The sequence below is a fragment of the Trachurus trachurus genome (genome assembly GCF_905171665.1).
Source record: "Trachurus trachurus genome assembly, chromosome: 20".
In the NCBI taxonomy this organism is placed as follows: Eukaryota; Metazoa; Chordata; class Actinopteri; order Carangiformes; family Carangidae; genus Trachurus; species Trachurus trachurus.
Genome location: NC_139911.1, coordinates 11,236,018 through 11,258,101, shown reverse-complemented (window position 1 = coordinate 11,258,101; position 22,084 = coordinate 11,236,018). Strand labels below are relative to the sequence as shown.

The following is a 22,084-nucleotide window of genomic DNA, read 5'->3' as shown; positions in this document are numbered from 1 at the left end:
CGTATACAGAGGCTATAGTCCTCGCTGCAGCCGGCCCCGGTTTGAATCCCCTGGCGGCCCTTTTGCTGCGTGTCATCCCCCCTGTGTCCCCATTTCCTGTCTCTTTCTGACTGTCCTATCAAATAAAGGGATAGTTCACCCAAAATTCAAATTTCACTCATTATCTACTCACCCTCATGTCGACTAAGGGTTGGGAGAAGTTTCAGAGTCCTCCGTGCCTTCTCTGAGTTACAGGGGGGCTCGGCGCAGCACTGCATGTCCATATAACGGTAGCAAACGGGGCACACTTTTCTTCGTCCAAAAAGACACACCAAAAACCATCCAAATACCTCCATAGTGCTCGTCTGTAATGTCCCTCTTGTATTGAAGCCCCAACATGAGAAATTGTTCCGAAAAAAATTAAATAAATCTATGTTTTAAGCTTGTTTGTAGCGGAGGCTCCCAGTGTTGCTCTGCCGGAATCTTGCGCGATTTGCAGAGCCGTGAACTGGGTGTCAATGCAAATCGCGCGAGATTTGGACGGACCAGGAAGAGAAGTGACTGGGAGCTTCCGCTACAAACAAGCTTAAAACATATATTTATTTAATTTTTTTTGGAACAATTTCTCATGTTGGGGCTTCAATACAAGAGGGACATTACAGACGAGCACTATGGAGGTATTTGGATGTTTTTTGGTGTGTCTTTTTGGACGAAGAAAAGTGAGCTCCGTTCGCAACCGTCATATGGACATGCAGTGCTGCACGGAGCCCCGCTGTAACTCAGAGAAGGCACGGAGGACTCTGAAACTTAGACATTTGAATTTTGGGCGAACTATCCCTTTAATAGGCATGCAAGCCCCAAAAAATACTTGGAAAAAAAAAAGATGAGACGCTGTCGGTATCATAGAAACCGGAAAACCTCTCCTGGTGAGGAAACATTGGAGGGATGCAGCTCAGTCACAGTCAGCTGCAAGTGTGAGAAAAATAACCTCAGGCTCATGCGAGAGAGCAGAAGCACTGAACTGTAGTTAAGTTTAGTCTGATCATCTCCAGCTGGAAGCACTTATATATAATGCATTGAAATTAAGGTAATTTGACGCTTGAAATTCAGCAGAGGGACTTGTGTAACATTTATTTAATCAAGTAGTCTCACTGAGATCAAGAGAGACTTGAGTAAGGGAAAACCTGAGTGAAGATGCTGTAAAATATTGATTGTCTCAATGACTCTCATCAGACGTTGTTTCAGAGTGGATTGCTTCACTGTCTGCTCCTCACAATGAATCACGCAGCTGAAGAACCAAATGTCCACATGAAACTGTAGGAGACGCAAAAAGAAATCCAGATTTTGAAATCTGACTTTTGATTAAATCACACAGTAACTGTGGACTGAGCAGGGTGGAGGATGAAGTCTTTTTGAGGGGTGGGTGTGGTGTCCAAAAAGCAAAAACTAACATTTACTTTGTTTTCTTCAGAGTGTGTGTGTGTTTATTCTTTGTTGCTCTATCGCAAAATCCATGTTAAACTTCTTCAATTTTATACATTTACTGGAGTCGTCATTATAAACTCATGTTGGCTGTGATGTGTCCAGATCCAAAGGTTATTAATGGTCATGTCAAATTAAATTACAGAAAAATGTGTACAAGTGCAACACTGCAGCCTTGTAATGCTGTTTTTGTTGAAACTGTGTCAGAGACCTTGCTTGTTTTATTGGATTGTTTTGTACCGTAGGTATATTATATAGCAAATTATGAAAAAATACATTTCTATTTCAGTTAAAAAATGGAAAATTAATATTCAAGTTGTTAAAGAAAGATTCTGAGGAGTGTACAGGATGGAAATTAAATCCATTAAATCATGCAGTACAGTATGACCAACACTGTTCAGCACTTTATCAGCTGAGTCACTCTGAAAGTCACTGATGTCCTACATGAGTTCGGGAACAATCTGAACCTAACACCATGAAAAATTCCAAAAGTCTAAAAACAGAGCAAGTCATCTAAGAAATTATGTTCTCATATATTTTTTTAACACATTTGAGATAAGTGACCTCACTGATGTCAAAATTAAGTGGATACCCACACATACTTATACTGATAATTCTTTACCCACAATGATAATGAAATGTGTTCTGTCTGAGTCTCCTCAGCTTTGTCAGTGTTTGCTAATGAGTTGTTTAGTTTTTGTAATACAGCTCTATGACATGCACAGACCCAGAGAATTCATCTTGACTAATCCTGTACCCCCGAGCTCCATGGTCATATCCTCATTTCCCATTCACTCGTGTGATAACTTGGAAAATACTGTACATGACTTACAATTTACCGTAGTACCAGTGATAACATCGCCACATGGCCTTGTTTACGTGGCCTAATGCCGTCATATCATTCTCACCTCAAAGTTCACAGACAAGTTCCTCTTGAGGGCGATTTCGTAGACTAAGCTGATCTCCGATTTGCTGGCATCCGTGCCTTCCTCAGTCTCCCCTTTCTCCTCTGGGTTCTGAAAAAACAATATCACGAAAGATAAACAAACACATCAGGGGTGGAAACGGTAAAACAACACTCTCTGATTGTGCTTTCTCACACCAGTGTTGCATATTGGTGATAGGTGTCAACATGCTCCCAGTAAAGGTCATAGCTCTATTTCTCATTATTAGATTTTCCCTTTTGAGTCACAATTTCGAAAACCTGGCGTTCCTTTACCTCTGACCTGCATGGACGTAAACACACACACATCCACACGCAGAGGGAGAACTGTCAGGGTGTAGAGTTACATCTGTTCTTCATGAACAGTTGAGAAAACAATGATTACAGCTAAAATTCACAAATGCAACATCCACAGAGAAGGTTTTGGCACTTTGCTGAATGCTAAGTAGCACCAACGTTATGGTGAATGCAAATGAGAGCGGCAAGAGTCTCTGACATCATTAAGCTTCCTGTTTGGAAGTATTAGGATTTTCCGGTAAATGAGAGCCACACATTAGGAAGAATAAGTGGATTAGACCATATATTACTATGGAGAACATTCAACCTGCTACATGTCGGATGACTTCTCGGTAGGAATAATGACACCGAGGGGGAAACCGTCTTTTGCATTGTATGGCATTATCAGAGAGCTCGTCCCTGACTGAGTGAGTGATAGCACTGAATTACTGATGGAATTACATCATTGGTCGGCACGATGTTGGGCTTTTTCTATTGGCTGCTGATGAAGATTTGGCCCAAACATTTTCTATTATGTCATCATTGGGTGTTTACAACATCCATAACAGTTGTCAATTGAGTTTCTTTTTAATTAATGAAAGCAAAATGTGCAGTATATCCTAAAATAAATAATAGACCATAACCCAAAATAGTGGCACATGTCAAACCTCTAATTATTGGAATGACACACCTCGAGCGTGGACGTCCGCCAAACTGCTGCAACAAAGAAGCCTGTCTGTTTTCTGTCTCAGATGCTTATCTGATATGGGATTAAGAACTCAGTATTCCTGGACATGATTGGTGGTCCCTCTGTCTGCACAGGAAGGGCTCTTACCTTGGGTGGGGGGGGAGGGGGGGGGGGGGTCCACTAAATTTGAGAATTATTATCTACAAACTATGTGTTCTCTATAGTCAAATTATTATTTGTGAACATCGAGAGCCGCCTCTTCCTCAAACCAGAAACTGGAGAAGAACAACTCTGAAGGAAAGGATTGTTAAGGTCAGTGGGAAAGCACCAGCAGATTTTATTGGGATAACCACATATTTGTTGGATCCAGATAGACCTAACAACATTGCTATGTTAAAAATATTTTTTTTCAATGCACAAAATTTGACGCCCATGGATCTATGAAGTAATTCTGGACTTAATACCAGATGACTCTGTTCTGAGCCTTCAGTCAATTTAATAGCTTTTGAATTACCATGTTAGCTGTTTAAATATGGATAAGTGAGGCTAAGTCTAGGATAAGTAGTGGTGTAATTTTCAGGGATTACTTTATAGATCACTATATGCCTATAAAGTACAGTACTGCTATTCGTTTCTTCCACTAATAAAAGAAACAAATCCTTGGTTCACACCATGGAGATCATATCGTCAGCCATACAAGGGGCTTTTTGGTGCCAATCGTCTATGGGAATATAGAATGCTGTCTTGATCTTTATCTTTTCATGTCCAGCTCTTTGTCTGATTAAGTCTGAAAGGCTGTGGTCTTTCCCTTTGGGCTCCTTCCCATCTCCATCTCATTGTGTGACCTGATACATCGCATGATTCATACGGTGAGATCGCTTGGATTTCACAGGAAACAGCTATGTGGTCGGATGCACCTACCGCACTGGGGGACGAAAAGACTCGGCGCTGGCTGGAGGTGCGCTTTGTTTTGCGTGCGCTATGGCATACATCACCCGCCTCTTGTATATACGTACGCAGACACAGGAGAAACCTGAGAGTGAGTCAGTGCAAAAAAGCCTCAGGCCTTTCTTCTAGTTCTTCTGTGTTTCTGCGGTTCTTCTGTGGTTTTTCTGGTTACAGTTTCCTCTGCTGCGGTTTCAAGTCTTTTTGATACATGTGATTAATAGCGTGCATCCCGTTTCAAGGCTGCAACATCGAGCCCCCTGGTTGGAAGTGTCTGCGTATGTCTGTGTAACCTTGTTCAACCTTCCTGTGACGGAGACAAATCGAGGGCTAAATCCGACCGTGGGGCTGCTTCTACTTATGCAGGTCCTGGACAGAAAGTCCTAGGAAAAGTATAAGCAGGATGAAGGACACATATAGTGTTCTGAGACATTAACACTCACCCTGAAGGAGCTGCGTGAATGAACAGTGATTGTGGGCGAGCAGAATACCTCACATTCACATCCAGGCTCTTGGGGAAACTGATTTCGTAATAGCAGAAAAACATCCTAGATCAAAGGATCGGAAGAAGGGATTCCCTACTGACAGAACATCATTCTTAGAAAAGTAACTTCATTGTAAGTGTACTGTTTCACAGATCTAAATATATACATGATGCATGCAACGTGTTGTTTTCTCACGACAAGAAGTGCACTTGTTGCACTGTGTTTCCCATATCTTAAACCACTGGCACAGGATTTACAGGTTAGTCAGCAGTTTCGTTACTTAATCTACATAGCCCAAAGCCCTGTGAAGTTGTAGCTGTTTCTTTTGTGTTTCCTAAAGTTACACATTGTTGCTCAATCTGTGTATAAACACTCTAATTAAAGCGTCACTGATATTTACCTGTGGTCTTCCTCAAAATAAAGCTTTGACAGCCTTAGGTGAGGAGGAACACTTACAGCCCGAGGGTGTCTGTCCACACATTTACACATATAGGAGCGCGCACACACACACTCATGTGATGACAGAGTGACAGACATGTACTGTAGACACAATGTGCCTCAATTTGTAAAGCAAGACTCAGAAGCAGCGGCAAACAAAGAGCTCATTTATGGAGGCCGACGCCACAAGACAGCGAGTCAGGCGAGTGAGAGGAGCCAAAGCGTTTTGAATAACCATCAGCAATGCCAGGCGTTGAGGATATGGGGTAATTTGATTTCCGGTGGGAGATGATAACAACAGTTAACAGCTATGCCTGAGGGGAAACTCTGGAAAGGTACAGTGACATAAGGAGTAAGCTGAAAGAAAAAGGACGAAAAAAGAAAAAAAAACGTGGAGCAGATAATACATCTCTGCCAGGTGCAAACTAAAACTATGGAGATTGAAGGGCTTAAATTATACATTAGAGTAATTAGAGATGAGGTGGATTTGGATTCAATCTGGTGAAAGCTGGTTATGGATTCATCTCGGTAAATGCACAAAAAATCTGCGTAACACTCTTTAGAGTCTCTCCAGGGAGAGCACAGAGAGATCAGCAGTGCAAATCCTGACTTTTCATTAAGCGTAGAGTTTTCAACTTGGATGAGGTCGAGGGGGAGTCTTGTGAGGTGAAAGCAGTCACATGCTGAAGGGTTCGAGATTGGGATGATGGATGGACAATTTGAGCGGGGAGAGGTATGACCTTTTACAAAAGAGAAGGAATGACAAAATTGTTATCTACAAGAGCATGAAAGGTCAAGAACGAACAACATTTTATTTCCACCAGAGAAACAGAAGTCCCATTTAAGTTTTGTGATGGAAAAGTACTGGAAAGAGCAGAAGGGAAGGCAACAAGTGCATGGTAAACAACTGCTGGTAGGCCTTTCTGTATGTGTGTGTGTGTGTGTGTGTGTGTGTGTGTGTGTGTGTGTGTGTGTGTGTGTGTGTGTGTGTGTGTGTGTGTGTGTGTGTGTTTACCTGTGGTGGCCGTTCTGGGATAGGTTCGTTGCGCAGGGCTTGCAGGGCCTTCATGGCAGCGTTGTGTCTTGCCGCTTGGCGGGTGCGTCCCTCGCCAATAAACTCGTGAGTCCCCACAGACAGCTGCACATAGAAGATCTTAGGAACAGGATAATGGTACCTGGAACAACAAGCAACAGAGGAAAGAGGGGAATATTTAAAATTAAATTGAAAAAAACGTTTTACCGCAACATCCGCCAAATTGGTGGAGTCTTGTTATTTTGTTTTCAGCCTTAAGCGATCATTTACACATGACATAAAAACAGATGAAAAGCGAGGAAGAGGAGGCCCCAACATTTCGAGCCAAGTTATCAATTCACACCGTTAACAGTGTTCCCAAATTAAAGGCCCACCACTTCATCAGGGTCAATTACTTCACAATGGCCTGTTGGCCAACCACTTGACTAATGCCTTGCTATTGAATCTCAGCTAAGGGATGCCTAACAAAGCAAAGGGACATATATATCCCCTCCTCTTTCTTCTGGCTCGGGACATAGATTTTCCTCTCTTTCTTCGGGTTGTGACAGAGCGGGACTGAGCCGTCATTGAGGAGATTTAGAGGTCTGCAAGTCCGCGTGTGTGATACCCCCTCCTGGGTCGGGGGGAGAATGGCTGAGAATGTCTGCCGGATTGCGGACAAGGAGGAAGAAATAGTGGGAACGCTAACAAGAGAGGAGAGGAACCCAACGTTTTTCATATCCGTCTCCCTGTGTCCTCTTTCTTCTCCGCCAGTATATTCTTGCATTCACAGGGACATACTGCCACCATATGTGGTAGACACCAATGGATAGCAGCAGCGAAGATTTATCCGTCTTGACCGGAGTCTGCTGCCAAAATGTACTCAATACTTTCATGTTTGTTCAAGGCATAAGCTTTTAATAAGAGACTGAAAATCAGTAGTTAGCGAGTGTGGTGGAGATAATTTCATGACGTGCTGAGAAAATAAAAACAAGATTTTTACAGATACGCATCTATCCCTTCTCCCTGTGTGTATACATATCTATTCATTTCCAGTTGCACCACAACATCCTACTTAAGACTGCGGCGGTTGTGTGATGTGAGATTTAATACTACCGTGTGGGAGATTGGGGAAGTCGAGAGGCTCGAAAATACAGAGTAGGAAAAACTGTACTACACGCTGGAAACTTTCACACAGTTTCTAGCGCAAACAACTGCTCACATGCATCGTTAAATGGACCGGATTCAACGGCGGCTTCATGATATGTTTAAAAACTTTAAGTATTCCCTATGTACATGCCAGTATATTTAATGACTCAGATTGTATGTTATTCTCCTGTGTTCTTAGAGTATAACAACAAAGGGGGGGCAGTCATGCTAGCAGCCTTGTGAGGCCATGCAGTGGTGTTTTAATATAAATGCTTACATTTAACGTGCTAACATGCTCACAGTAACAATGCTGGCATACCAAAGTGAAACAGGTTTAATGTTTGCTATCTTATCTTATTCAGTATGTCGCATTAGCGCTAAAACACAAAGTACAGCCGAGAGTGTCAGGATGCAGGTATGTGGGAATAAACTGACAAATTATAAATTTGACCTGATGACACCACAAGGGGAGTTATCGTCATCCTGAGGAAGATGTCAGTGAGTGTATTAAATGGAAATCAAAAGATTGATGGGGATGAGATATTTACTGTAACTTGTGAACCCTGCGGTAGGGAAAAAGTTACAGGATTACCAAAGATGTTGGTTTGCATTGAGTCAGAACCGTATTGTGCGTCAAATTTCTGTTAATTCATCGAGGAGATGTTGACGTACTCTGCCAGTTTATTAAAACCTTGGACCTGCTGAGTGCTGGGACATGTGAGAAGTCGGGGGGGATCATCACAGTCATCGAGGATCATCGTTATGGCTCCCTGGATAACTGCAGAAAATACCACAGCAACCAAACGGCTGTTGAGACATTTAACTAAAAGACAAAGACGTCAAACTAAGAGGGGTGCTAGAGATCAGTAAGAGTCATCGTCTGGGAATTATTAATGTCCCTAAATAATTCCATGGAAACTTACCTACAAGCTTTTTATTTTTTTATTTATTTTTTTATCTGAATCACACAAGTGAGAAACTTTGTACGGATATTATGAGTGAAGCTGCCTTTTGAAGTGTCAGTAAGGTCAGCCAACATCACCAAAGTTAGTTTGTTTAAGCATCAACGTCACTCGGATCTTATTTTCATAGTTTCAGGCACTACATGATCTGGAAACATTGTATCTATCTAACATGGCAACAAACGAGAGCAGCCAGCAGGTCCTATAGATTCTAATCAAACCTCCATATTGGCCAAAATGTGTCATGGAAACATCCATCACATTTAATCTGTGATTTCAGATTTATACATCTATGCAAATAATGATGCTCGCAGATGTCAGTCAATACCCTGGTGAGTTACGTGTTATTGTAACTGACAAACTGTGACATTACTAAGTAAATGGGACAAAGTTATAAAACACTGGAAGTCTGTTCACCCAGTTTTCCCGGACTAACTGTGTGTATTTCTGAAATGCCTAAATCCTGCTTCCTCACCAGCAGCAACTTCTACATGATAACTCTTACGAGACGTCATTCCTCTGAACAAACCTCCCGTCTTCCCACTCTCATCATCCCTTCCCCCCCCCAATCTCCTGCCCCACAGGCCAAACAATGAGTCAGCATTTTACTCCTAGAATTCCAGCAGGTCTTCCTCCAGCCCACAGCCCTCCTTCTCATCCGTCTGCTCTCAGCTCCTCCTGGCCACGGGAGCCTTCCCTGGGCGGGGGCCCGCCTGGCCCTCGCACGTCAAGTGTGGCCCCAGGGTCTCAGAGGACATGCCAAGTGCAACATGGGCTCCGGCCAACAGCGCAGAGCTGAGATGGGAGCAGCTGGGGCTGGAGCGCCGAGTACAGGTGCAGAGGGGAAGAGAGAGAGAGAGAGAGAGAGGAGGGAGACTGGAGCGAAGAGAAAGAGGGATGGAAAGAAAGAGAGAAGAGAGAGAGAGAGGGACATGGAGGGAGGCCTGTGGGAGACCTTACTCCACAACGTGGGAAAGTAGTGGCTTACACACAAGTAAGTCAGCCAAGAGCACAGGCGAGCACACGCACGCGAGCACACACACACATGCACACACACACCAAAAATCATGCAGACAAGAAAGGCAGGAAAATCACGTCAGCGCGCTGTGGCCAGTACAAAACTCAGCACATGCTGACTGGATGGGCCTGCACTGTGTTATCAATTATTATTGTTGTTGTTATTATTACTACAGAGAGGGAACCGGACCAGGACACCTGTAGGGCGGGTGTAGCGACTGTTGAAAGGAAAAGAAAATAATAACAACCCACCCGTGTGTCTTTGTGATGACGTGAGTGCGTGTGTGCGTGTGTGTGTCTGGTATGACGCAGGGACGAGCGACTGAGCGAGGGAGAGAAAAACCACCTGACGTGACGGCACAACTCAATCAAATGATAACTCATCAGCTTTTTAAGCAGTGGGTGATGAATTTGACTTTGAGGCCCAGCGGCTCTCTTTCATGTGGGCTGCGTTCGTTAAGGTTGCCGTTTCATCATAGTCGGTCAAAGGCTCGTACGCGAACACACACAGAGATAGACGCATTTCAAGGTGCAGACGTTTTCCAGGCCACACACACAGTCGTACTGGGAGACTGGAGATATGGTATTGCAATTATCACTATTAATGACAGGGTGACATTTTAGATGGAAACCATTTTCTGCTGTGGCATGGAAAACTATTTCCTTTCAAAAAAAAACCTGGATGCGTCCTACTTGTTCTGAAACTTAACTTTTCAGTCCACTACTTATATATACAACACCAAGTGACATCAGGGATAGATGTGGTAAATATTCTTCTTAGAAACTGGCAGTTATGCAGCTTCGTACCTCATGTTTTCTTCCTAAGGATAAGTGTGATGTTTTGGGATAATCCTGCATCAATTCCAGTAGAGTAAGTCTGACAGAATAATTTAACAAAACTTAATTATGCATATTCTCAATCTCCTGTTGAACTCGACACTGTATAGGGAAAATGTTATTCCAGTCCAGTAATTTACTGGTGAACAAACCAGATGGAGAAGCTTTCAAGTCACAGATAAAAAAAATAAAATAAAACCCCCCAAAAAACCCAGTGCTCAAGAGTGATACATGAGATTGCACAGTTCTATTGAGTAAAAAAAAAAAAAAAAAAGAATAAAAAATATGTGGCCTTTAATTAAACACATGACATTGTTGACCAGTTACAGATGGCAGCGTGCAGGGAGCCATGAAAATTTCAACAGCTTTGGCTGGCAAACCGGCGCAGACCGCAGAAATCAAAACCAAATGCGGTGCTTCCTTTTAGTCGTAAACCTGCCATTTTGCCCATGAGGACGCATCAAACTCGGTTTTGTTTCGAACGTAATGCCACCCTTAATCATCCCAGGCAACAGCGGTTGTTGTAAGAAACCCCAGCGGAGGTCACCGATACTACCCATTAGTCATTAAATATTAAATAGGATACTCATTAAGCTATGCAAGACTGTTGATACTGGCAACGGTCCATGTAGTGTATTAAGGTGCCTACACACTGTGCAACAAGTTGACTGCCTGTCGCTCTGAAGGAAATGAACCTGATAAATCCTTGGAAGCAATCAGCGTCAGACGATACAGTATATTCATTTTGAGGATCGTCCGGTGCCTTGAGGATCACAGCGCTGCCTCATATCAGCTCACATCTCTCATCTGCACACTAGGGATTTTGAAAACGAAGCACAACAATTTTATTTCATGTATAGGTGAGTGAGCTCTTGCATTTGTGGTAGAGTGAATGAATGAATATGAATTGTTGTTGATTTGAAGTGATTCCGCCTTGAATAGTAATAACTGACTTCAAAATGAGTTATAAGATGGTGAACTGCTATGTTCCACAACAATAAACTATCTCTATCTCTGCTGCGCTAAAGAGACTTAAGTGCAGAGTGAGTTTGGGTTGCGTACATTTGTTGTCGCAGTAGCATTATGCAGAATTACCAAGACTTCCAAGTCCTCTGGTTGGTTGAGTAATAGTTAAAGTCACATTAAGTGTTCATGGCAGTAAAATTCTGAAATAGTTCCTGACCAGATTTGTTGTATTTTTATGCCAAACCTCTAAATCTTTCCTGACGAGAACAGATTTCACCACCTTTCTCTCTGAATCATCTACTTTTTTTTTTGACGGCCTTTTGCACTGGATTTCTAAGGGGCCTTTACGAGTAAGAACATCTAATTCGTAACGTTTGTATTCATTGTGGTGCAGCTCAGTTCAAAGGCCATCCGCTGTCAAGATGGTGAAGTAGTCTTAGAATCTCCATGGGATCAACGTGTTGTGGCTTCTGACAGGGAAGTTTTGTTTGTTTGTTTGTCTGTGGATGAATGAGGCATGGGGCCAGGGGAGAACACAATCATTTTCCTATTTAATATGGTGAATATGTTGCTTGATTCTGGTGGCAATCTGCACTCTCAGACCATCTACTTCACATCTGTATTGTTAGATTTTGTTCATGTGCACACATCAGAGAGAAAAAGTGACGACTAATGAGCTTAAGCAAGTCAGCAAGAAAGTTGCTTATTGAACTTTTGGTAATGGGAAAACATCTTCCAACATAAATATGCCACAAAACATTATTTTTTTTTCATTTTTTATTTTTTAACCTGCGATTCATGGTAGTAGTTTTTAAAAAAAGATAAAAAGATGCTGCTGTTGTATATAGGCTGGAGAGACATATGTATTCTATTACATAAAAGCAGGAGAAGAAAGTGGGTTAAGCAAACACAGACGTATAATAAATAACGAGGGAGTGTATTGGCCCATTTTGTCTTCCAGCATCACTGAACTTGACCACCAAGACATCTATTGACCACACATGCACAAATAGCTGTATGCATGAAACCACAATTGCACATACACACAACTGAGTCAGAGCCCTGTGCTGGAAGCAAAAAGGGTGACAAAGATTTAGAAGAAGAAAAAAAAAAGAAAAGAAAAAAAAAGAAAGCAGAAACTTGGACAGACTCACTCCTCCACCAGCTGCACTTTCTTCCAATCTCCTGCCAGACCTTTCCTTGTTTTCTCTCCCTCCCAACATCCATACTTCATTCCCTGTGTCCATCTTTGATTTCTTTCCTTCCCTGCTGCCTCACGCTATTGCTAACGTAGAAAACACACAGTGCGAGGAAAACATTTGGTCAAGTCGACACAATGCTGAAAACATGGGGCTGCCAATTGCTGTCCGCTTAACAACATGACAACCGTTGGCGCTCGCACACAGAAGTGTGAACCATGAGTAATGATTTGTAAACCGTAAATGAAAAAATATTTCTTTTAATGCTGTTATTTAAGCAGCTTAAGCCCCCAATGATTATAGCTTTCAAGCATAAACATGTTTAAAGTCATGATGAGAAACTGTGTGCGAAGCCAGACTCTGGAGATTGAAAACAGTTTATGTGAAATCAAACCATCATTCTTGCAAATATTAGACTAGGAATCTTGTGCTGAAGCTTTGTTATAAACATTTCCAGTGGTCAAATGGATATTACCAAAAGAAAATCAAATCAGTCAGGTGTAAAATGCAGTAAGCCTGTGAGTCACTCATAGGTTGGCTGCACATCCAAGGCTTTCACTCTGTTGAAACAGCACTCGCTCCACAGTCTAATATCCCCAAACCTCCTATTCTAGGTTTACATTACAGTCTACCATGGGGGCAATCTATGCACTCCCTCCTATCCCTTCAGTGTATTGTAATATACTGCTGCGCCCCGGTTGTTATCTCATATGGACAACTCACATCACTGCCTTTCCTAACAACAGAGGAGCAGCCACCAGGCGCGGTGCATAAAACAGAGGTTTCATAACTTATTTTAATTAAATTGACCAATCTGACGGAGTTCATTGTTTTTACTGTTTGTTGTGGTTTCAGTTTTGAAAAAGAGATTAAAGCTGCCTTTGTGCGAGCTCTGTAATCAGCGTGCTCTCTCCGTGCCCTCCTTTCATGCCTGGCTCACATGAAGTCAAGCACCTGTGTAAACCCACCCCGAGCCCTCCTGTCACACTTTATTGCCGAGTCACAGTGGTACATCAAGTGTTTCCAAACATGATAGATTTACAGAGCTGAAACCGACAGGTGAAAACACTACAGAAAAAAATATAAGAAGGGGCTTACAAGGTAAAAAAAAAAACGCACAAAAGCTGAGTTTATTGTGCTACTAATAAAAGCAACCACTGGAAAATAGTCGATTCTTTAATCTCCTGAGTGAAAACAGGCATCGCGTGAATGATTCTGACGTTTTAAGCTCAGAAAAATAACTGTGACTAATAGAAAGCTTGCTAATGTGCACAAAACAGCTACACCATGTGTGCATTTATGTGACATAGCAAAAAAAAAAAAAAAAAAAGACCACTTCTTAACCCTGGTGCCCTTCTAGTGCCAACTGTTAAGACTTGGCTGGCTGTGAGGAATGGCTGGCTGGGGATCAGTCTAAAAATCACAGCCTGCTGTCCTCATTAAGAATATTACATAGTGACCTGCTGTTTTATGTTCACTGTCATTAAGAGGGAACAACTAATTGCTTCAAAAATACACTCCAAATGCTCCTGTGCCATTTTCTGAAGAGAAATAATACAAATCTGTTTGGGCCAAATTGTCCTGACTTGGTTTTCTATCCCGTTTATTCTGCATGAAAACGATTTTCCCTTACAAACACCTCCAGGGCACCACGCAACGTATTATACGGACTGATAAATGATTTGTCTTAATTGGCTGTTGTCCTTAAATTAGCTGCTTGCATTCTGCTGAAAATTAATGCAGCAAAATCAATGAGCTTTCCAGATGGAGCTTGTTTCAAAGACGAATGCGCATCTGAGCATTTTTACAGCTCATTATTTCAATAAGCACTTAAAACAACAACATGAATCGGTGAAGTCATAAATATGACCAATTATGTGACCTAAAAAAATACTTCATTGGTTCATTTCTCTTTCTCTATCCATCCCTTTAGTTTGATTCATTCAGATAGGTGAGAACAAATGCAGTTCAAACTTAAATCTGCCTGTGTAAACTTTAAAAGACAAAGATTTATAATCCGACAGTGTGTCTGCTGCTGATGTGATTCAAACTAATTCCTGGTAGATTTTTGATATTTCTTAGTACTTCCTCCTACAACAGATTTAACCCACAGGAGAGTGATTAGTGTTTCTAATGTGGACTGAATCCACGCTGCGGTTTTAACTTTAGAATCCATTTCCTTAGAAAAAGGGAAATTACATCGTTGCACTGTTACAGGAACTGAGATGGATAAGAAGCCTTTGACAGACACGTGGGCATTTTATTGGACTATTAACCAAACTGGAAGTGAGCGTTTACAGAAACAGTTGATTCAAGCTGTTCCTCATAAGAGCATTTCAAGTAAAGTACGATAATTCTTGTTTTTGTCTGTGTTGTGTTTTGTGCATCTGTATCCTGGAATGGCAATCAACTGAGGGTGATCCCAGCGGTGGGAAGTCCTGTATCCAACCACATAATTCAAAAACCTTCCCCCCTTTAACAATACTTGTTTTTTCTTTGTTTTTTCTTTTTCCTCTGTTAATCCTATAACCCCTATATATTACACTTTAACAGCACTGCACTCAAACATAATTTAGGAATATATGGGTTATAAGTCGTCACAATATTTTAACACTTGATATTTTAAATGTATTTGGCGAATGATACTTTAGTGACTTTACTGGCACAAGGTGTTTAAAGCAGGACCTTATAGCTTGTAACTGAGTATATTTGTATTAGTGCTTTAACTTAAAAAGGGACATTGTGTAACTTCTCCTGTTGTCTATTCACAAAAATTGATTATTTCGTTCAAAAGTATGTTTTTTTTTCATTAATTAGTATTTACCCCCATCAACAAACTGAAGTGACACTGGAGCGGTCGGCTCTGGGAGAAACGATGGAGGTGGCGTCTGTTTGAAAACCATCACCGCGGTGTAGTGTGAGGAAGGATGGAGGGTCACACTTATGCTGCATCCACGTGGAGTCAGGCAGACGGCAGTCGGCAACCAAACTGGATGTCATTTTAGTCGACGGGGGAAAGGCGGTAAAACGTGGGTAAGGCAAACAATAAGACATCGCCATGACAACACGTGTGTATCGTTTTGCCTTGTGCTGATGGACCACTTGTTTACAGTACATAGAGGCTTGTTCATCCCGTTACGTGCAGCGGCTGTCGTCCATCTGCCTGATTCCACGTGAATGCAGCATAAATAATACGAGTTATCGAGTTGGAATGAGATGGCGATATACAACTAGATGGGAGTGATTCCTAGACAATGTCCCTTTAAGTAAAGGATTCGAGTGCCTCTTCAGTCAGAAATTCACAGATAGATGTTTAAATGTAATAAAATCGCTGCTTTTTGACAAAATTAATACACAACAACGACAAAGAGGACACTGTCCTCCTGATAAGGCAAAATTGTGGATCAATCCATGACAACACACACTCACAACCTGATTTGACACGGATTACACAGTGGTGCTGATGTCCATCAACTCAAACAACCTCTCAACACACAGTCGAATGTCCTGAGAGAAGATACAAGTACAGTGAGGTAAAGGACAACAGATTTAAGTTCTTGTGAAGATGCACAAACAGTTGTCCATCACCCCGTGCCAAGTGCACTGAGATACAGCGTTACCAAAGGTGCTCTTACTTATATGTGCTCTGCTTCCTCCATAGTGATCTCGGGTTTGTTTTTACATTCAATACATCAAGGCAAAAAGAAGAGAGGAGGACACACAGGATACACAAACACGAAACTCCACTCAGAGGGGAGGAGATGAAAGGAGAGACCAGACTTCTGTGTCATTGAGTCTGTTGAGCACAAATCATTCCAAGCATTTGTTTATGTTGGACCTGTATTCCTCTCTTCCACCCCCACTCTCCTCAATAAAACACAGCTTTATAAGTTTACACCCATTTGTACAATTAGGATAGATTATCTTTTGTTCTGGCATGTCGCCCGTGGAAATTTATGTATCTGAGTGAAATGCATCTGATTTAGGGTTCTGTACGGATATGTAATGATTTTCTTAAAAAATGTAATGTAATAAAAAATGTTATTCATCTGAAGCGGGCTTTTGGGAGGCCCCCTTTTGTTTAAGGGCAGCAGTGACGATGGGATGGATAAGAGAAACCATATCTGTGGAACGCCTGAGTGGACCATGGAGTACACAGTGTCCTGATTAGGCTACATGAGGTTTTTAAAGCCCAACAGGCCAGTCAGCTATATTAAAAAAATGTAATGTTGGGCGGGAGATGGTGAGGAAAAAAAAAGATGAGGCCGCTTGTGTGAAGAGAACCTCAGAGGACATCTGATACCTCCACATATAGGAAGAGATGAGAGGAAATGCTGAATATAGAAAATTGCTCATGGGCAGATTTGCCTTTTCAGTGAGCGAGTTGGCTCAATTAGAGATGTAGGTGACAAAGTACACCTGTGTGTATGTATGTGTGTGTGCCCTCTTTATGACTGTGCCATAGTTTTGCCATGTGATGTTATTCTAACATGTTGCAGGCATTATAAGGGTATTCATTTTTCAAGGATGACTGATGATGATAATTATCTTTCAATCGCCAACGTCTCTTCGTGTTTCTTACAAGAACCTTACACAAAAACACACACATATTCATGTGCACACACACTAAGGAAAGTTGTCATTGATCCCACAAGGACACTGCCATGAAGCCATAAGGTAAGTCTAGAGTACAAAAACTGCAAAAGCGAATGAGGGATTAAAATGCATAATAATAATAATACTAATAATAAATAATAATAATAATAATAATAATAATAATAATAATAATAATAATGCATGTTAAAGCTTTTATAGTTTAGTTTGTTGTAAAAGGAGCATTTTATTTTAAATCCACTCACACAAAATGCATTCAGACCTGATTTTTAAATACTTTTGTGGCTTAGAGTTAGTATAAGAGAGTCACTCTTTTCATATATGCTGATTGTTAAATACTTTGCATATAATTTAACCCTTTGAGTTACACAGATTGTCACATAATTTGATGAACTATGCAACATTTCCTATCACACGTTTGACAATTTCAAAATCCAAGGCGACTTGCAAATGAGAGACAACGCTAAAGCTTCAGTGCAGTAGGAGACCTTGGTGTAGGTGCTAAGTATTACATGTATTCAGTTAGTGCAAGGAGAGTCCAAGAGTCACTGGGTTCCCTGTTCAACTGCAGATGTACAGTAGCACTTTTGCTGTAAGGACAGTTCAGAAAAATGTGGTCCTGGGAAATAAACAGCATGTTCAGAAACGTGAAGAGATGCTCACCTTGTAGTGAACGAATCACAAAGCCTCGTCCTAACTGCAGCAGCCTTGGGTTTGAATCCAACCTGCAGCCCTACGCTGCTGTGTGTCGTTCCCTCTCTCTCTCTCCCTGACTCCCCTGTCTCTCTCTACTGTCCTATCATATAAAAGGCAAAAAGAAATTAATATCACTGATTCATTTCATGATCAGATTGTTTCTTTTTTTTCAGTAAAAGGCACAAACCTGTGATTTATTCTCATAAACTTTCTTTTAAACCAGCAATCATTTCATGACAGTGCATCAAACTGTAAACTTAACACTGGCATATACTGTAATTACCTTATTTAAGAGAAATTGCCGGTAACGATATGTTCAACAATCTCTACATTTTTAACTTTGGTTTGGTCTCCACCAGATCCTTAGGGGAACGTCTGTTTCTTCAGCTGTAAAATACATATGAATTACATTTGTGAGCCAGCTGCGGTTAGTTTGTCCGTCTGCTGTAAGTTTGTCAGCTTTTTGACTCATCAGCTTTGATGAAATCTAAGATGCAAGAGGAGTTCCATAGAGCAGCAACGTCAGGTGGTTTTTCATTATGAGTCATACACTGTTAGCATTAAAAAAAAAGTTGAGTGATGCTACTTTAAAAAAATAAAAAACAAAAAGTCGGATGCCTGTCTGTGCGATTCCAGACTGACCGTTTCTATAGGTACTGAGTCCACTGCTGCACAGGTGACTCTGTCTCCCTCTCAGGTTGCTATAAAGAAAGCAGTAACGAGCAGCTCAGTATCTGGACGTCATCACAGGAGGAAATGTCAGCTCCCCCAGTCATTCAGCCCACTGTTCTTCCAGCTGACAAAATGTTACTGTCATAACCAAATGAGGGCTGGGAGAAGGTGGGCGGCTTCTGACCGCTCCGCTTTGCTCTAACAGGGCAAGTCCTATCCAAATTCCAACACTGACAGAATCCAGGATGCAGGCCTCCCCCGTCCCCTGGGATTAGAGCAGCAGGAGGAAAGCTGGGAGTGCCACTGATGTCTATACTGGAGGAGTCCAGTATGACTCATTGGAATCAGGTGCTCCAATGATAACACGGGAATCGGGGATTGTCCATGAAGCAAACATTGATGTAACCACATTTCTTGATAACACAAATATTTTTCCTAATTCAGTGACCATAGTTGTGAATCATTTGGGCTGGATTCCCATATAATGTTACATAGCATCTCGCTAACTGATTAAATCAGCTGAAAGACACGCATCGCTCCGAGAATGCTCGGTATTTGGGAATGAACAATGGCATGGTTATGACTGCATTATAACAGGGATGAATTAATGATTTAAATGTAGAGTTGGGTGGAGAGGAATTATGCACAGGCCTTTCGCCATAAATAAGATTCATTAAGACGCTGATAAATGCACATTTCATATTATCGCCATATTTTCTCATCAGGGCACTTTCTGAATGAATCAATACTGGTCTAGGTGGTGATTAAAGCGCTGATGGATCAGAGCCAGGCTGCCCTTTTAATGGTAAGATTTTCCATCAACATGACTCCGGATCACTCTTATTCATCATAATAGGTAAGGACATGGGCATATGGAAACCTTCGCTTCCCTGCAGCATCATTAAGGTGACTGATTGTGGATATGGCCTGTCACTCCACCACACAGTCAGTCATCTGATGAAGAGAATTCATATTCAGAAGGTCTCGCTTTCATTAATCCAGGGCTCCACTACATTGAAAGAAAGAGACCCCGTGAAAACATAAGTGACCTTGGGATAATATATGCTCTCGTGTCTTTTCTGTGTGTCAGGGACACACATCCCCTTACCCCCACATGCCTCCCCCCCTCCCTCCCTTCCTCCCTCCCTCTCTTGCGCGCTTACAAAGTGGCATAAGAAAACAAAACAGACCATGAGGAATTGATACTGGCTGTCTCTTAGAAACTCATCACTGTGACATATGACATTGACAGACATGCTGGAAAACAGATTTTCTCCTCTGCCCCACAGACATTTGTCTTTCACCCCCTGTTTGTTCCTGTGTGGATCAAATAGTAGAAGATGTGAGCCAGATGCTAGACTGTCTGCTGACTAGACACAGTTACCCAACACTGCAACTGAATCACGGATAACTTTCTGGCAACATGTCCACATTTTAAAATTAAATCCCTCACATTTGGCGTCAGAACACCTTACCAAAGGAATTTAAGGAGCCAATGTAGATGTAAAAAAAAAAGTAAAACAAACATATATATTTCTCTGTTACGTTTCTGTGTTTAACTGTGATTATTTTGGATTCAAGCTTTGTAGATAACACATCAGAGGACCATATATAATACAAAAACTACATACATTTACTACATTCCTAACTTTCATGTTACAAAATGGGTGCTCAATCACCTTACAAAACCAGTGCTATGGGATTTCTAAAATAAGGGAACACTGCCACCTGGAGGGAGTTTCACTGACTCCTGAAAGTGACTTGATGTATCTTAAACTAACAGTGATAAATGCATGTTTTATCAAATTTGACATCTTCTCAGGAACTGTGTGCTGGAGCCACATAGCTCAAACTTTTGTAAACTGTGTGTGCACAACTGTTTCACCTCGCCTCTGTATTTAATGTAATATCAAAATATTTAGAACAGTGACAACGGCGTAAAATACTGCCACTTCTGTAAAAGGTTCCCAGAGGACGAGACTGTGGGATAAGCAAACTTTTTAAGTGTATACAAAACGGAAACAATTTATGTCTTGCACAAAAAGCATATAAAAGTTGCACCGTGGGCTCTTTCTCTGTGTAATTTACATTACTTTTTCCCTCCTGGGTGGATAATCGCCATGTTGTTGTCTATTCAAGCCTAAATATGGGATCCTGTCTTCCTCCCTGTGAGAACCACAGTGTACCTGGATTTAGTGGCAGGCACCCTTACGCATCAACAGACCCTAAATAACATTCCTTCACTGAGGGAGAGGGGATCATTAATTGCACCTCTGTGGCGTTTTTATGAAGTTTTGGAAATAGCTGGATGGTTCCAGTAAAGCAAAAAAAAAAAAAAAAGAAGTTGAAAAGAAAGTTGACAGAGACTGAGTACAAAGCGACCTCCTGAGGGTACCACATTCATCAGTTTAGTCAACATATGGAGCGGGGGACCACGTCTGACACATCTGAGCCCGTGGGATTTAACAAACAATGCTGTTTCAGGCAAGTTGGATAAATCTTGAGCGCATCCTTTTTTCTTTTTTTTTTCCAGCAACCCATTCATTCCACACTAAGCAGGCGTTTCAAGCACCCAAAATGAAATTATTCCAGATTGAGGCAATTCAAAAATGCAGAGTTCTCTTTTTTAAATGTGGATAAGGAAAACAAAGCAATTGTCTATATGTGTTATGTGGCAAGAATCTTACAAAGATAGTTTACATTTCCCACCAAATCTTAAAGTGGCGGCTTCGCATGACAGAAAATTTGTCATTCTTTCTCCACTAAGGTCGTTATCTGTATACAGCCCATGTCTCATTAAAGGGATGACAAGGACTTTCGGAAAGCGAAGTGTTTTCACACTACATTTCCTATGAGCCTCCGCGCGCACTGTGAATTTCTTGGACCGGCGCAAGACGGATAAAAGCGAAAGAATTTGCAAAGAATGTTTTCATTCATCAAGCACGAAAGTCGGAGGTTCGAAGACGATCAGATACCGTCGTAGTTCCGACCATAAACGATGCCAACTAGCGATCTGCCTGCATGCGTTATTCCCATGATCCACCCGGCAGCGTCCGGGAAACAGAAACTAGGAAATGCTGGGCGAGTTGACCACTTAATAATAATAATATCAAAATAACTATAAAGACAAAACAATATATTTATCGAAAACGGACCCATTAACAATTGTGCTATTCATCCACATTAATATGATATTCTTTTATAGCCAAAAGCAAACTCCTCTGGGTCCCTTTAAAGGACGATACAGTATCCCAACAAACATGCGAACGCAACCATGTTCATAGAAACGAAATGTAGTATTAACACAACCTTGCCCTCTGTCCACACTTGTGTCCATTTTTGGATCGTATCTCTTCGTTCTTCTATTTTTCTCAAACGTCGATATAAGTGATCACACAGCACACGACGTGTCATCATTAACTACGTGAGTTTGCGGCGCAGAAATGCGTTGGTGTAGGCAGATGAATAAGTTCAGTTTACGATGGCTCACCTTTGGTTGAACATCCCTCTAAAGTTGTAGTTAGCTCTATAGTTGGGCATGGGCTTAGGATCCAAAGGCCTGTATATCGCTGGCTCTCCTCTCTTCATGGCCAGACCATTCAGCTCCACTGTGGGTGTTATACTGCCTGTGTGACCAGGTGTGAGAAAGACTGCATTAGATATGGCAGATTAAAACCAAGGAATCTTAAATAAACACTTAAGTATGACAGTTGAAAATACAGGT

The 22,084-nt window shown here is 41.5% G+C and overlaps 1 protein-coding gene across 2 annotated transcripts in view; it reads right to left on the bottom strand.

The window, feature by feature from the left end:
• The window catches only part of stau2 (staufen double-stranded RNA binding protein 2), an 87,205-nt gene that overhangs the window by 59,666 nt on the left and 5,455 nt on the right, over window positions 1-22,084 (bottom strand). For both annotated transcript variants that reach the window (XM_083995762.1, XM_083995763.1), the window contains exons 5-7: window positions 21,851-21,986; window positions 6,252-6,411; window positions 2,370-2,477 (exon numbers count right to left, since the gene is read on the bottom strand). In XM_083995762.1, the coding sequence (XP_083851888.1) occupies window positions 2,370-2,477; window positions 6,252-6,411; window positions 21,851-21,986 (404 nt within the window). The remainder of the gene's footprint in view (window positions 1-2,369; window positions 2,478-6,251; window positions 6,412-21,850; window positions 21,987-22,084) is intronic.